Source organism: Pongo pygmaeus, chromosome 13, assembly GCF_028885625.2.
Source record: "Pongo pygmaeus isolate AG05252 chromosome 13, NHGRI_mPonPyg2-v2.0_pri, whole genome shotgun sequence".
Classification (NCBI taxonomy): Eukaryota; Metazoa; Chordata; class Mammalia; order Primates; family Hominidae; genus Pongo; species Pongo pygmaeus.
Genome location: NC_072386.2, coordinates 96,152,136 through 96,167,448, shown reverse-complemented (window position 1 = coordinate 96,167,448; position 15,313 = coordinate 96,152,136). Strand labels below are relative to the sequence as shown.

Here is a 15,313-nt window from a genome sequence, read left to right as displayed (position 1 = left end):
GCTGTGTGAGGCAGGCCTATAGGCCTTATTCACGCTTCACATTGGGTAAGGAGTCTAACAATCTGCTTTGCAAATTCAAGTCAAGACTCTACAGGTGACCTGAATAGATTCAGGATGGGTTTCAGGCCTAAGCCATGTTCTCCAGTACATTTTTTACAAAAGAGCCTTGAATTGAGGATTATAGGATACTTGCATAGATTTCATAAAGTTTCTACCAATGTCCCATTTGAACAGTAATCACTGAATATATATTAGTCAAAACACTAGATGAGTTCTGAAACTCTACCTCAAGAAAGATATAAAACAAACATAAAAATAATGTAATACTCCATTGGTGCTAAATAACTTATTTTAATAAATTTATCTTTAATACAAGTGTAAAACAAGAGTCCTTCCATTTCAACTACAGTTAAACCCAAACTTCAAAACTGGTCAATAATTAACAATGTATTAATTTTGAAAAGTTTTTAACTGTAAGAGTATCAAATATAATACACAGCTCTTAAATACTTTCTGTCACAATATTAAAAATAAACTTCTTAGCATTCCAAGACTATGAAAAGTGCCCCCTCCCAATTTTTTAAGCAAGTAATAGTACCTGCTGGTGTTTATATTTGTTAAAAATTTAAAATAACAACAACAAAAAAAAACTTCTAACTTGAATGTGACTTGAGTACTTCCAAACCATCGAAAATACCTGATACAGGGAGTAGGTTCATGGTTTTGGTAAAAGAAACTATGTCACAGAGTTTTAATATTATAACTGGACTTCTAAATCATAAAGTAAGAAAATTAACATCATTTAATATCTTTTCTTGTTTGTTTTTTATTTTGCTAAGAAGGAACCAGATTTTATGTCATCATTCTTCATCTGAATGGACTGCCATATGAAGTTCTGGTTTCTCTGTTTCTTCTTGGTTAGCTGGTTACTACCAAATGCCTGAGGAGAATTCTCAGAGCATTTCCACATGAAGGTGATTAGTTTTCATTTAAAATAAAATTAATAACACATTACATGTAGATGAAAATACCACAAAACCATACGAAAGCTTGTCAGAGATATTCAACTAGAAAACTAAAACAGTAGCCACTAGAAAGAAGACATAGTGGAAAAATTTTTCAACGGATATAGTTTTTGTTGAATAATTACAGTAATTACTACCAATATATTCAGACCAACGAAGATTAGAAAGAACATGCAAAATGCTGAGAAAAGTAATTTCTCCTACAATTAAAACAAATGTGTTTTTATGAGAGAGAAAAAAATAAGTCAAGCTCCTAAAATGAAAATTACAAAACATAGGATTAACAATTTATTAAAAATTACACCCTTGATTTTTTCGAGGGGAAAAAAAGGAGTTTTTTAAAAACAAGGGCATGAAAAAGACTTCAGATTAAGACTCTTACTCTGTTCTAAAAGAAAAGTAGTAAAATTACTTCTAGTAGAAAATAACTGCTATGGAAAAAAAATTTCAGATATTTTCCATTTGATGTAGGCATTAATAAAAAATATGATGTTTATATCTAAAATATAAACTAGCAATTTATTTTCATTTATAATATAAAGTGTTTTAGGAAAAGTTTACTCTTCTCAGTGTTCAAAATAAAATAGGAATTGTTTTCCATACCTAGCAATTTTAATGATAATGTAAAGTAAAATTTAATTCTGCTGAACTAAAGCTCAAATAGATTCAAATTTTTAAAATATGAGAATATCTACATTTTTAAAAGCTTAAAATTTTTGTTACTTTGCAATGACAGATCTGCTTTTTCTAACATTTAAAAAATTTTGCCTTCTTTTATTAATATAAAACTATTCAAATAATCACAACAGAATCTCTTATACCAGTAAAGCATAATCACATGATACACTCATAACACTCAACAATTACAATCCAGAAAGGGGAAGTCTCCCTCAAAGAATTTCTTTCTTTCTGTCACCTCCATTCCATATATATAGTCTTCATTTCACATCACATACACAGAAAAATTAGCACAACTAACAGGTAGGTAAGAAAAAAAATTTTTGGCCTTGTAGAGCTCATCACATAAATTTATTCATTCTTCTTAGTATGTTTCTTTTTAACATTATCTGAAGCAACATCTACCAGCTTTGAGGCCAATGACCCAGTGCCATTGGAAGGTGACTTTGCTTCACTTTTCTTCTCACATGATGAAAACGGCTGCTGCCAGCCAAATAGCATCCGACTCAATGTATCCTCAAAAGGAGCAAATGTCATAGTAGAAGTCTGTGTAGTCATCATGGTTATCTGGGGGAAAAAAGTTTAATTTTGAATTTAAATACAAATGATTTCTGTTTCTCAAGAGAGAGAAACAAAAGGAAAAAAAATCAAAATGCATTATTAATGTAATCTGCAGGAGAAGCAATCTAAGCTAGATTCTGGTAAAATCTGTTCTCCATGAGATTCTACTTAATGGAAAATAACACAACTCATTAAAAATAATACAAGGTACCATATTTTGGGGTACCGAATGAGCAGAATAAGCACTTTCACAAAAATACATTTAGTATTCAAAGGAAATAAGATAAAATATCAACATTACTATGCACTTAACATGTGTCAGAACTAAGATAAGTGCTTTACATTGTCATTCTCTTTATCTTTAACCCAACAACTATTCTATTATTACCCTCATCATTGAGATGTGGAACCAAGGCTCTGAGAGGTTAAATAACTTGCCCAAAGTCACAAAGCTAATAAGTGGTAAAGAAGTTTGCAATATCCAGATTCTGAGTTCGATTACTGAATACACTGACTATCATCATCTAAAGTTACAGACTTTTAGTGAATTGCAGAATGCTACCCTCAACAGATTGTAGAATGTCTCTATCCCCCAATTTTTCCACATATATTTTTATATAAAGGAACCAAGACCTCAAGGGGTAGAGAGTGCTCCTATTCCTTTATGTGGCAAAATGCACAGTGTTCACAGATGTTTAGATATACTCAAGAAACTAGACTAATGCCAAAATAAATCTTGGAGGAGAACTTTCAAGTCTAGAACAGCTCCAAAGAATCCAGGAATTTCCCCAAGAGTCAGTTCCTCCAGAACACAGATAATGACTCAAACTAGAAATTCTGGGGATCAAATTTTCAAAGAAGACCCCTACATAACCTACCTGCTTGGGGAAAATGGTATCAAGAATAAATTCTTACTAGTTGCAATACAGTGTGGGGAGTCGGAAGAAAAGTATATATTCATCACAAAAGGAATAGATAAGTTAAACGCATACTATGCAATAGTTAGAATAGAAAAGAAAAAGTGAAAAATTCTTAGAACATACTGTTAGGTGAAAATGAGACACAAAACAAGAGCCATAGTGTACTATCATCTATATAAATTAAAAACACATCCACACACAACATTGTGAGAGTACTAAACGTCACTGAAATGTATATTTTAAAACAGCTAATTGTATGTGAATTTGAACTCAATTTAAAAAAAAATTTTTTTTAAATACATGCCCATGGACTTCAGGCCCGTCATGATTAAATAGCTTATATCAGGACTCAGTCTCTCACCAAAATCAACAAAAGACAGAAGTACATAAAGTAACTGCTAAAAGACACTGGGAAACAACTGAAATAGGCAGAACCTGATGGGGCTACTATTCAAGACAAAAAAAGCTGAATAAAGTGAGTTCCACATTTACCCTTGCTTTTTCTTGTGAAGATATGTACCTAAATTCACAGCACAGGGGAGTAGAAAGCAGAAGACCAGGGGGGATAAGGAGCCATAGGTTGGAATGTGAGAAGGCCAAAGCTGTAAGGACCTGAGGTCAATACAGCCCAAAGAGGAGGATATCGCATGGAAGTAAGCCCTAAAATCCTGGTGCAATTCACCCTGGAGGAATTTACCAATCCCTAAACTCTGCATACATAAGAAGGAAGAGAATCCAAAAGCCTACCAGACAGCAATAGCTGAGAGGTCAAAGAGCTAAGCAGATACTTTAGCAGCCAGCTGCTTGGTACTGGGAAGATAAGTTGGAATTCAAGGTCGGACAAGGTGAAACTGCCCAGGGATGTACTTCAGGCTTAAAGTAAGACCCCAAAAGGGTTACACTGTAGAAGGGCAAACTGAAGTACAATACAGCACTAAGTCTAAAACTAACAATATGATTAAAATATTCTGCTTGTGCATTAACTGTCATCCAGAAGATGTTGAATGTAATCCCTGCCCTCAAGGAGCTTACAGACTAGTCAGAGACAGGCAAGTAAATCAGTAATTACCAAACAGTAAAGAAGAGTAAGGGCGGCAATAGAGATTTCCCAGGAACATTTAAATAATAGATATAGATCTGGAAGTCATTTATCATACAAGTGAAAGGTAAATGCATAAATATGAGTGTACACACCCGGAGAGAATGTAAAATGAGGAGTCCAAATATAACATTAACCTCCAAGTTTATGCCATTATTGGATAAGATCTAAGGACTTTTTTATATTAAATTATTCCTTAGAATAAATAGTTACAATGAGATACACTAGCATAATTACCTCGGTCATAGCTTGACTTAGGAACTGCAAATAAAAGATAATAGAATTCAAATCAAAAACAATGGTCTACTGTCAGGAAAACAGCAACGTCTTTTTTACAAAATCCAAAAGAGAAGAGTGTCAGGGTTTAAAGTATTTTCTGAGAACATGAACTATAATATGTATTTTTCAAAGTCGAGTGTTTTAATAGAATCTCCACTCCCAAAAGACTCATCACTCAGTTGAGAAGTATTGCTGGCATCAGAAATTACTGCTGAGATAGACATATGAGGTTCAAGGACAAACTTCTGTGAATTCAGCCTCTTATCAGACCTTGATTTAACAAGGTGACAAATATACTTGTGACAAATAGAATAAATCCTTATTCTTTTACAAATAAAATATAAAACTGTCTCCTTATTTAGCAAAATATTAAAAGAAAAAGTATATTACCTAAATTAAATAGTATTTGGCTTCATAGTCTCTTACTTAAAAAGGAGAGGAAACAAAAGAAAATAGAAGCCCCAAAAATATTTTGGCATTTTCAACATATCCTAAAATATAAATTAATTCAGGTAAAGAAATTGTTTAAAGCTCTGCCACATTCTTTATATCTCAAGTTACACCATCTCAAAATGTCCAGTAAAATGTGACACCCAATATGGCACTTATGTCTACTTTTATATTCTCTATAGTGCCTAGCACTGAGAACACACTGAATGAATAAATATAACATCTACTTCACAGCAATAAATCCAAAGAATACTGAAATATATCTATATAAGAAAAATTTGCACAATTAATCTCCCTCTTCATCCAGAACATACTTCTTCCTGTCTCCACCTGCCCAAATTCAAATAATCCTTTTCAGTGTAACTCGTGTCTATTCCAATAGGCCCTTATCAGTATCTTCCAATCAAAGTCACTTGCCCTAAAATGAATCCCTTTCCAATAGGCCCTTATCAGTATCTTCCAATCAAAGTCACTTGCCCTAAAATGAATCCCTAACAGCACATGGCATATTCAAGTAGGTTTTCTTATTCTCTCAGACTTCGCTAATTATTAACATGAATGATTCAAATAAATTAAAATCATAGGGTTTACATTTTTACAAATGTAAAAAAAACCTAGGTGAATGAACTGTTCATTTCTGGTATATATCTTTAAGTGTGGAATAGTATTCAATGCATCAATGAATAAAATGTATACATTATACCTTATTCAATGTATATCTTTAAGTGTGGAATAATAAAGAAACCTGTGAAAGAGCATTTTGATCATTTATTAGTCAGTCAACAAATATATATTAAAAATCAACTACATACACTAGACTCAATGCTAAGGATGCAGTGATGAATACTGCAAACTTAGTACCTCTCCTCATAAAGTTTAAAAGTCAAGTTAGCATATCTCGTGTTCCTTTTTAGACAATAATATCTTAAGAATAGGATTTGGGTCTTATTCAACGTTTATATAATCATTTATATCCCCAAAAGCACCTAAGAACAGTGTTCCTCATTCATGTATTCAATAATACATTACATCTTATTGAATGCAACAATGAATAAAATGTATACATTACACCTTATTCAATGTATATATGATCATTTGGATCCCCAAAAGGGCCTAAGAACAGTGTCCCTCATTCATGTATTAAACAATACATTACCTGAAGACACTTCTCATCAGTATTCAGCACATCTACACTCCTTAAAACTATCTCCTCCTCCTTAAAACTCTCATCAACCACCCCTTTTCCATTTCCCATTCTAGATTTCCCTTCTCTAAATATTAGAGAACTTTATGGCTCTGTCCTCACTCCTGTCTCATTCCATGCTTTTCTTCCTATAACTGCCTCCCTAAATTAGCTTATAAATTGCAATAAACAATAAACACAACTGCAATAAAAATATCAACACGGTTTTTTACAGAGCTAGACAAACAGCTATTAAAGTTCATATCAATATACAAGAATAGCTAAAAATACATTGAAAAAACACAAACACAGAAGAAATCCAGAAAACACTGAAAAAGAACATTTGCAGGAGTGCCTGATTCTCCACAGCCTCATCAGCAGAATGTGTAGCCAGACTTTTAAATTTTTCGTTTGCGGGAAGGTTGCTTGAGTCCAAGTTTGAGATCAGCCTGGGCAACACAGTGAAACCAAAATTGTACAAAAACTACAAAAATTAGCCAAGCATGGTGGCACACACCTGTAGTCCCAACTACTCAGGAGGCTGAGGTGGGAAGATCACTTGAGCCTGGGAAGTCAAGGCTGCAGTGAGCCGTGATCATGCCACTGCACTCCAGCCTGAGCGACAGAGCGAGACCCTGTCTCAAAACTAAAATAAAATAAAAATCTAAACTTTTATGCCAGTTTTGATGAATGAGAAATGGTATCTCAGTGTTATTTTAATTAATGTTTCTCAAGTATGAGTTCCACATTTTTTAATATGTTTGAGGAACATTTCCTGATCTTTTCTGTGTGAATTGTCTGTTGATAACTTTCTTTTAACTTTTCCACCAGGTTTTGGTCCTTTATCCCTTAATTTTTAAGAGGTTGTTATATATCAGGCATACCAGCCCTCTGATATATGTTGCAAGTATTTTATCACAGCTATTTGATAGCTATATTTTGACTTTGTCCACAGTGGCTTTTGCCATGCAACTTTAAAAAACAATTTATAGAGTCAAATTTATCAATCTTTTCTTTATAGTAAAGGAAGAACCAAGTAAACCCCAAAGTAAACAGAAGGAAGGATATAAAAAAGACCTGAAATTAATGAAATCTAAAACAGAAAAACCAATGAAACCAAAAGCTGGGTCTTTGAAACAAATCCATGAAACTGACAAACCTCTAGGTAGAGGGATTTTAAAAGACAGAAAAAGAAAACACAGATTACCAATATCAGGAATGAAAGTGGAGACATTACCACAAATTCTACAGACACTAAAGGGATAACAAAAAACTATTATCAACAATTTCATGCCAACAATGAAAAACTTAAGTGAAATGGCAAATTCCTTAATAAATACAACTTAGTAAAACAGAAAAATAAAATAGAAAAATAGAAAATCTGCATAGCCCTATATCTATGTAAGAAATTGTTATCAAAAACCTTCCTTTAAAGAAAATTCTAGGCCCAAATGACTTCATTAGTGAATCTATCAAACATTTACCAATAAATAATATCAAACCTACATAAACTCAGAGAATAGAGAAATTCTTTTCCATTTATTTAATGAGCCCAATTTTATGTTAATACAAAAAGGAGAAAAAAATTACAGAGAAAACTACAAACCAATATCCATTAACACACAGGAAAAAAATCCTTGAAAATATTTTTAAAAATGGATTCAGTAATATGCAAAAAGGATACTGCATCATGACTAAATGGGGTTTATCACAGGAATGAAAGATTTATGTAACATTTTAATAATCAATCAATGTAATCCACTAATATTAACAGAATATAGGAGAAAACCCCTATGATTATTTTAAATGATACAGAACAAAAGCATTTGACAAAATCCCACACCCATTCATGATAAACACTTTCAGCAAACTAGAAATAAAAGAGAACTTCCTCAACCTCATAAACGATATCTATAAGACACTTAATAGCTAATATCTTATTTAAGGTAAAAAGCTGAATGTTTTTCCACTAAGGTCACAAACAAAACAAAGATGTCTACTCTCACCATTTCTCTTCAACATTGTACAGGACATTCTAGCCAATATAATAAGGCAAGGAAAAAAATAGCATCCAGATTGAAAAGGAAAAAGTAAAACTGTCTTTATCATAGACAAGATCATGTTTATAGACAATGCTAAGGAATCTACACAAAAGCTACCAGAACCAACAGGCAATTTAGCAAGCTCACAGGATACAAGAACAATGTGTAAGAATTAACTATATATTTAAATACAAGCAATGTAAAATTCCAAATGAAAATCTGAAAAACTACTATTTCTAAAGGCATCCAAAAATATGAACTACTTCAGGATAAATTTAAATTTAACAAGATACATATAAAACAATGAAAACCACAAAACAGTACTCCAAAAATTTAAAGGCCTAAATAAATGGAGAAACATACCATGTTCAGAGATCGACAGACTAAATCTTTTTAAGATCTGATTTCTTCCCAAATTAATCTACAGATACAATCTCAAAAACAATTCCAGAAGGCATTTTTTTCCATAGGAAGTGACAACTTAATCATAAAACTTATTTAGAAATATAAAAGACATAGACTATCCTAAGAAATATTGAAAAAATAAAGTTGGAGAAACTGTACTACTTGATTTTAAGACTTACTATAAAGTTATAGTAATTAAGACAGTTTAGTATTGGCTAGAAATAGACATATAAATCAATAGAACAGAATATAGTCCAGAAATAGACCCACATAGATCAAGCCAACTGATTTTCAACAAAGGTGGCAAGATCATTCAATGAGGGAAAGAACTGTCTTTTCAACAGTGTTGTAACAACTTCATATTCATATGGAAAAAAAAAACCTGACCCTTACCTTGCAGGACTCGTAAAACTTAATTTGAAATGGTTCACAGACTCTAAAAGTAAAAAGGATGAGTTCATGTCCTTTGTAGGGACACGGATGAAGCTGGAAACCATCATTCTGAGCAAACTATCGCAAGGACAGAAAACCAAACACCGCATGTTCTCACTCGTAGGTGGGAACTGAACAATGAGAACAATTGGACACAGGGTGGGGAACACCACACACCGGGGCCTGTTGTGGGGTGGGGAGAAGGGGGAGGGATAGTACTAAGAGATATACCTAATGGAAATGACGAGTTAATGGGTGCAGCACACCAACATGGCACATGTATACATATGTAACAAACCTGTACGTTTTGCACATGTATCCTAGAACTTAAAGTATAATAATAAAAAAAAGAAAACAGAAAAAAAGCAAAAATTATAAAACTTTTAGAAGAAACAGGTGAAAACTCTTCAAAACCTTGAGGAATAAAATAATTTCTTAAATAGGACACAAAAAGAAGGGCCATGAAAGGAAAATCTAGTAAAGTAAACTTCATCAAAATTTAAAACTTCAGCTCTTCTAAAGACAACACTAAAGAAAGAAAAACGAACAGCATAAACTTGGAGAAAATTATTTGCAATACATATATCTCACCAAGGATTGACATCCTAAATATACAGAGAACTGTCACAACTCAATAATAATACAATTTTTAATGGACAAAATATTTAAACAGACACTATTCAAAAGATCATATATGAATGGCCAGTAAACACATGAAAAGACGCTCAAATCTCTAGCCATCACAGAAATGTAAAAGAAAACTATAATGCGATATCACTTCATACCTATAAAACGCTAAAATTAAAATGACTGATAATACCAAATAATTAACAAGGATCTAGGACAATCAGAACTCACACACATTGCTAGTGGGAATGTAAAATGATACAACCATTTTGAAAAATAGTGTGGCAGTTAAAAGTTAAACATATGCTTTTCAGATGACCTAGCAATTCTACTCCTAGTTATTAAGTGAAATGAAAATACATGTCTGGCCGGGCACAGTGGCTCATGCCTGTAATTCCAGCACTGGGAGGCCGAGGCAGGCGGATCATGAGGTCAGGAGATCGAGACTATTCTGGCTAATATGGTGAAACCCCATCTCTACTAAAAATATGAAAAATTAGCCAGGCGTGGTGGCACAGACCTATATTCCCAGCTACTTGAGAAGCTGAGGCAGGAGAATCACTTGAACCCAGGAGGCGGAGGTTGCAGTGAGCCAAGATCACGCCACTGCACTCCAGCCTGGGTGACAGAGCAAGACTCCGTCTCAAAAAAAATAAAAAAGAAAATATGTGTCTATGTATAGACATATATGTACACATATTCATAGCAGCTTTATTTATAACAACCTTATTCAAACAATCAAAAGCTGGAAATACACCAAAACCCATCAACAGATAACTGGAAAAACAAATTGTGGTACCTAATACTACTTAGGAATATGTAATTACATGGGTAAATCTCAAAAACAAAATGAGTACATACTATATGACTCTATATGAAACTACAGAAAAGACAACTCTAATCTGTAGTGATACAAAGTGGATAAATGGTATACTGGGGCTATGGGTAGTGGCTGGGATTTACTAGAGTAAGGTACAAGGGAATGCTCCGAAGGGATAGAAATGTTTCATACATTGACTGTGGTAGTAGTTACACAGGTATACAAATTTGTCAAAACTCATCAAAATGTACTCCTAGATTGAATGTACTTTATTATCCATGAATATAGTTTAATATGCATAAATTATACTTCTAAAAAGTTGACTTTTAAAAATTTTTAAAGGAGCTCATTTCTAATGATTTCATAAATAAATATTAAATGCTACTTTGCTAAAGCATTTTTTAAAATTGTTACAAAACCACAAATAATTTTAATCTCAATTTGCAACATAATCCACATTTTACATATCTATAAACAAAAAAAGTTTTAGCATACAAATGCCTTAGAAAGAATTCAATTTGGTCCAATAATTTTATAGCCAGTTTCTAGGATAAAGTCATATTTATAATTTTCTGTCCAGATTTTTAATAAAAATCAGTAATGTTAAATGGAACACTATCATTTTATAGAGAAATATTATGAAATTATATTGAGAAATGAGAATAGTCATTAAACATTAAGATTTTATTGCAACCCAGGCATTATATATTTCTTTACACTTAAGGAATAGATATTAAACAACCTTGGAGTAAAAAATAGAAGGCAACTTGCTTCAAGTTTGTACCAAGTCGATCAAGCAGAAACCTGAAGAACCTTGTTTTAAGATGAGAGGCATTTATACTTGGCAGGCATTTTCTTCCAATGAAAAAATAAAGTCAATGTGCCACTATCTTGACACTTATAAAAATGTTTATAAAAAGCACTTGGGACATTGATTCTCACAGTTGGCTGAATACTGGAATCACCTAGATTAAAAGAAATACTAATCCCTATACAACATCCCTAAAATTCAGATTTAATTAGTGTAAGTTAGGCCCTGGGCATATAGGCTGTTTTAAAACTCCTCGGGTGAGTCTAATGTGCACCAATTTGAAAACCACTAGCTTAGAGACCTGTTCCATCATCATAGAAGTCAGTCTTGAGCTGAATGATTCTATATGCCCTGATGGCAGTAGGCAGTGTTGTTATTTTAAGCATCTGATAGGTGTATCTCCCTTGATTAAAAATAAATACCTTACAGAAGAAATTATATGTTTTATTTATCATTGTCTCCACATATCTGGAACAATGAAAGGCACATAGCAGTTGCTAAATAAGCATCTTTTGAATGAATATATGATTGCCTTATACTTCTTTTACGTCCCCACCTTCTAATAGATTATGCAAATTAGAATTCAAAATATATATATATTGAACAAATGAATGACTGAAGCAGTTGGGGATAATATTTAAGGCAAAACCAAATCTGATAAAATATACACATATTTTAAAAACACATACATATATATAAATAGATCAAAAGTGGAAAAAGAATATACAAAAGAGTGCAACATTTGGCAGCTGAGAATTATATCACTGAGTTTTCAAATATTCTTCACATTCTTATACTTAGAAACAGAGAAGTAACCCCAAACAACTAATTCATTAGCTAATATCTCAGAACTTGCACATATGCAGATACATTTTCTTTTAAAAACAGAATTATAGTTTAATCTTAATGAACACAGCTCAATTTTCAAAATTCAAGCAAATAAAATTTTAGCACATATCATGATAGCCTTACTGGATAGCTGTGTTAAAAACAAAAAGTATTTGGTATCGCCTATTGTTATGTGCTCTCAGTTGAGATCTAGTTAGTCTCCTAGGAGTCTCACATTGATAAACAACTATTTTGGTACTTCCTTACATAATGTGCTTATTTAGAAATACCTTATTAATAACAGACTTCCTTTTGATTAGCTACATTCTCAGATATGGCTTCATTTATCAAAGTTCCACAAGTATTACATAATTTTTAATTCAGTTAGTATCTTAGACTACAAAACTTTGGTTTTCTTAAAATCAGCATTGGTGGCTTGATTGTAGGTTTGTCACCAAAAAGTGCTGCTTCACTCTCCGTGGTTGGATATCTTTTCTGATATATCAAGGGGTATTCCTTCTGAAACTGTTTTAGTTTTTTTCTTTTCTCCTTTAGAGGTAAACTCTTGTTTTTAATAACATTTTCTAAAAGTTCTGTAATTGCAGCTTGAGAGGTAGAAACTTTTTGCTTTTCAAAGTTCTGAGCACTAATCTGCTTACAGTATGAATAAGTTGGCAAAGGAACAAATAGTCCATCTCCAGGATTTTCAATACGTCCCTTTTTTAAGTATTCAAGATGTTTTTCCACTGCAGTCTGTAAATAAGTTGGTACTTGAAGAATTTCCTGATGATGATCCGTTAAGAAAGAAACTAATCTTCCAGCCAGAAGCTTATCAAGATCCACTTCTTCAGCACAGCATAGCACACACTGAGAAAAGGTATGTATCATCGGTGATTTCTTGCCCATTGCATCATGAAGTTTGGGCATATCAACATTTTGACTCATTTGGGAAATCATACGCATTAAAAGTTGAAGCTTTCTACAATTTGGTGGCGGAAGTAACAAATGACATAATTGTAGCGCATCGACGGCAACCCTCTCTAAATGAGGTTGCAGCAAACTTTGTGTACCAGTCAACACAGAAGAAGCTGGAAGTAAAGAATTTTCTGAAAATTCTATTGAACTTTTGCAGAGTCTTTTATTGATTGCGGCACTAGACTCTCCGAGTTCACTTTCCATAGCTGTTCGCACACTTGTGCTGCTTTGTCCAACATTTGGTTTCATGATCATTTCAGCCACTGGTGTATTGATACAACTATTCCTTCTTGTACTACTTCTTAAAAGCAAACTCTGAGACCTATAAAGCTGTTTTGACTTGCATTTCCCATTACACAACTCCTCTTGGTCTTGAGCAGTCAAAGTAGTGGTTCTCTTAAAACCAGCATGGAATGGCTTTTGAATATTTTCCTCTGAATGAAGATTCAACAGGAATTCCTGTTTGGGCTTAGACTCTAAAAACAGTTTAGTACTTTGTCCTTCTATGTTTGGAAAAGATTGATGCCTCTTTACACTGGATGCCTCTTTACTTGAATTCCCTGACACATCCACAATTCCTTCCAAAGGACAGCATCTTGGATTGCTGTTAGAGGACAGATCATGCATACCACTTAACCCTATTAAATTATGACAACTTCCTCCCATTACATCATTAGCACTCACTCTTCTGTTTCTTAAATTAACTAGCTGCATTTTCTTAGCACATCTTTCTTGAAATCCTGGATTGCTTATCCGTAGTCTCTCAGTAGAATCTGATTCTTCTTTTTTCTCTATGAAGCAGACTGAGAAGAAGGCACTCCACTGATTTGAAGGAATTCAAATTGTGAAGGAATTTTTTTTCTTGTTTTTTTTTTATTATTATACTTTAAGTTTTAGGGTACATGTGCACAATGTGCAGGTTAGTTACATATGTATACATGTGCCATGCTGGTGTGCTGCACCCATTAACTCGTCATTTAGCATTAAGTATATCTCCTAATGCTATCCCTCCCCCCTCCCCCAACCCCACAACAGTCCCCAGATTGTGAAGGAATTTTTAAGACCGTGGATCATCTTGGATTCTACGTATCCCACTAGATCTATCTGAAACTATGACATAGCCACAAACAACCAAAATGTTCATAAATAATTCGTAATATTCAAAAGTAAGAAGAGGTTCAAGGAGATCTAGAAAATAATTTGTGATTGTGCTGAATATATCTTGTTCAAATCCAACATATGTTGGATTATTCATATCATCACTTCTTGGCCAATTTGCTAGGCACTTCATGGCACATAATACCCAGTGAGGGAGGTCATCTGATTTGTTTTGTAGTATAACTACTCCATGTTTACTTGTATTGGCCATGTTGTACATTATATATTGGGGAATTACTTGTTTTGGATTTATGACTTCTTCTAGGGATGGCACACCTAAAATGGTTTGCAGGTAGATCAGAATAACATATCTCCAAATTTCTTCAACATCTTCCTGGCTTAGTTTTCTATTATCAACTACATTTTCTTGATCTTCATTGATTATTTCATGCTTTATTTTCTCGGAATTTTCCTGAGATAAATGTAATCCATGCTTTTTAGGAGTTCTATGAGATAAGTTTCGTCATTTAAAAATACTATCTTTATCTTTGGAAAAGTTCTCTATGTTGTTTTTTCTCAATTCTAGATGTCTTCGTGGCAGAGTTTCAAATGGCTGAGTTGCAGGAAATCTGAAGAGCTGGTTAGTATCATCAACATTTTCTGATCCCCACCTGCCTTTGATATCTTCAATTACATGATTCTCAAGAAATTTCCTCAACAGTTGGATAGTCTGTTGCCTTGTAACTTTAGGATGAAAATTGCTATTATTTCTTAATAGGTCATAAAGCCAATCCGCTGCTTGTCCTGCTGTGAAACAACTGCCATATTTTTTAAGTGTTGTCTGTGTTTTCTTAGAGGCATTCCTGCTCGAAAAGATGTAGTAATTTCATTCCATAAGTAGCAGAATCCATGTAAGATCGCCATACCAGGAAGATCTGAATTCTAGCTCTGCCACTTGCTGTAGATGTGTCTTTAGAAGGATTTAACGTCTGTGAGCCTCAGTGTCCACACTGGTAAAGCAGGACTAATAATACATGCCCGCCTGAAGGGCATTCCAGCTTGGTGGCCCGATAAGGCCTG

At 33.4% G+C, this 15,313-nt stretch overlaps 2 protein-coding genes and 1 pseudogene across 3 annotated transcripts in view; all 3 read right to left on the bottom strand.

The window, feature by feature from the left end:
* Positions 1–331: 331 nt before the first annotated feature.
* TMEM38B (transmembrane protein 38B) overlaps positions 332–15,313 on the bottom strand; it is a 90,578-nt gene continuing 75,596 nt past the window's right edge. For both annotated transcript variants that reach the window (XM_054500387.1, XM_063649784.1), the window contains exon 6: positions 332–2,270. In XM_054500387.1, the coding sequence (XP_054356362.1) occupies positions 2,055–2,270 (216 nt within the window). In that variant the 3' untranslated portion in view covers positions 332–2,054. The remainder of the gene's footprint in view (positions 2,271–15,313) is intronic.
* LOC134737975 (DEP domain-containing protein 1A-like) lies at positions 11,221–13,849 on the bottom strand. Its single transcript, XM_063650428.1, has one exon. The coding sequence runs from the start codon at positions 13,847–13,849 to the stop codon at positions 12,545–12,547; it is 1,305 nt and encodes a 434-aa protein (XP_063506498.1). The 3' UTR covers positions 11,221–12,544.
* On the bottom strand, positions 12,715–15,157 carry LOC129043625 (DEP domain-containing protein 1A-like; annotated as a pseudogene).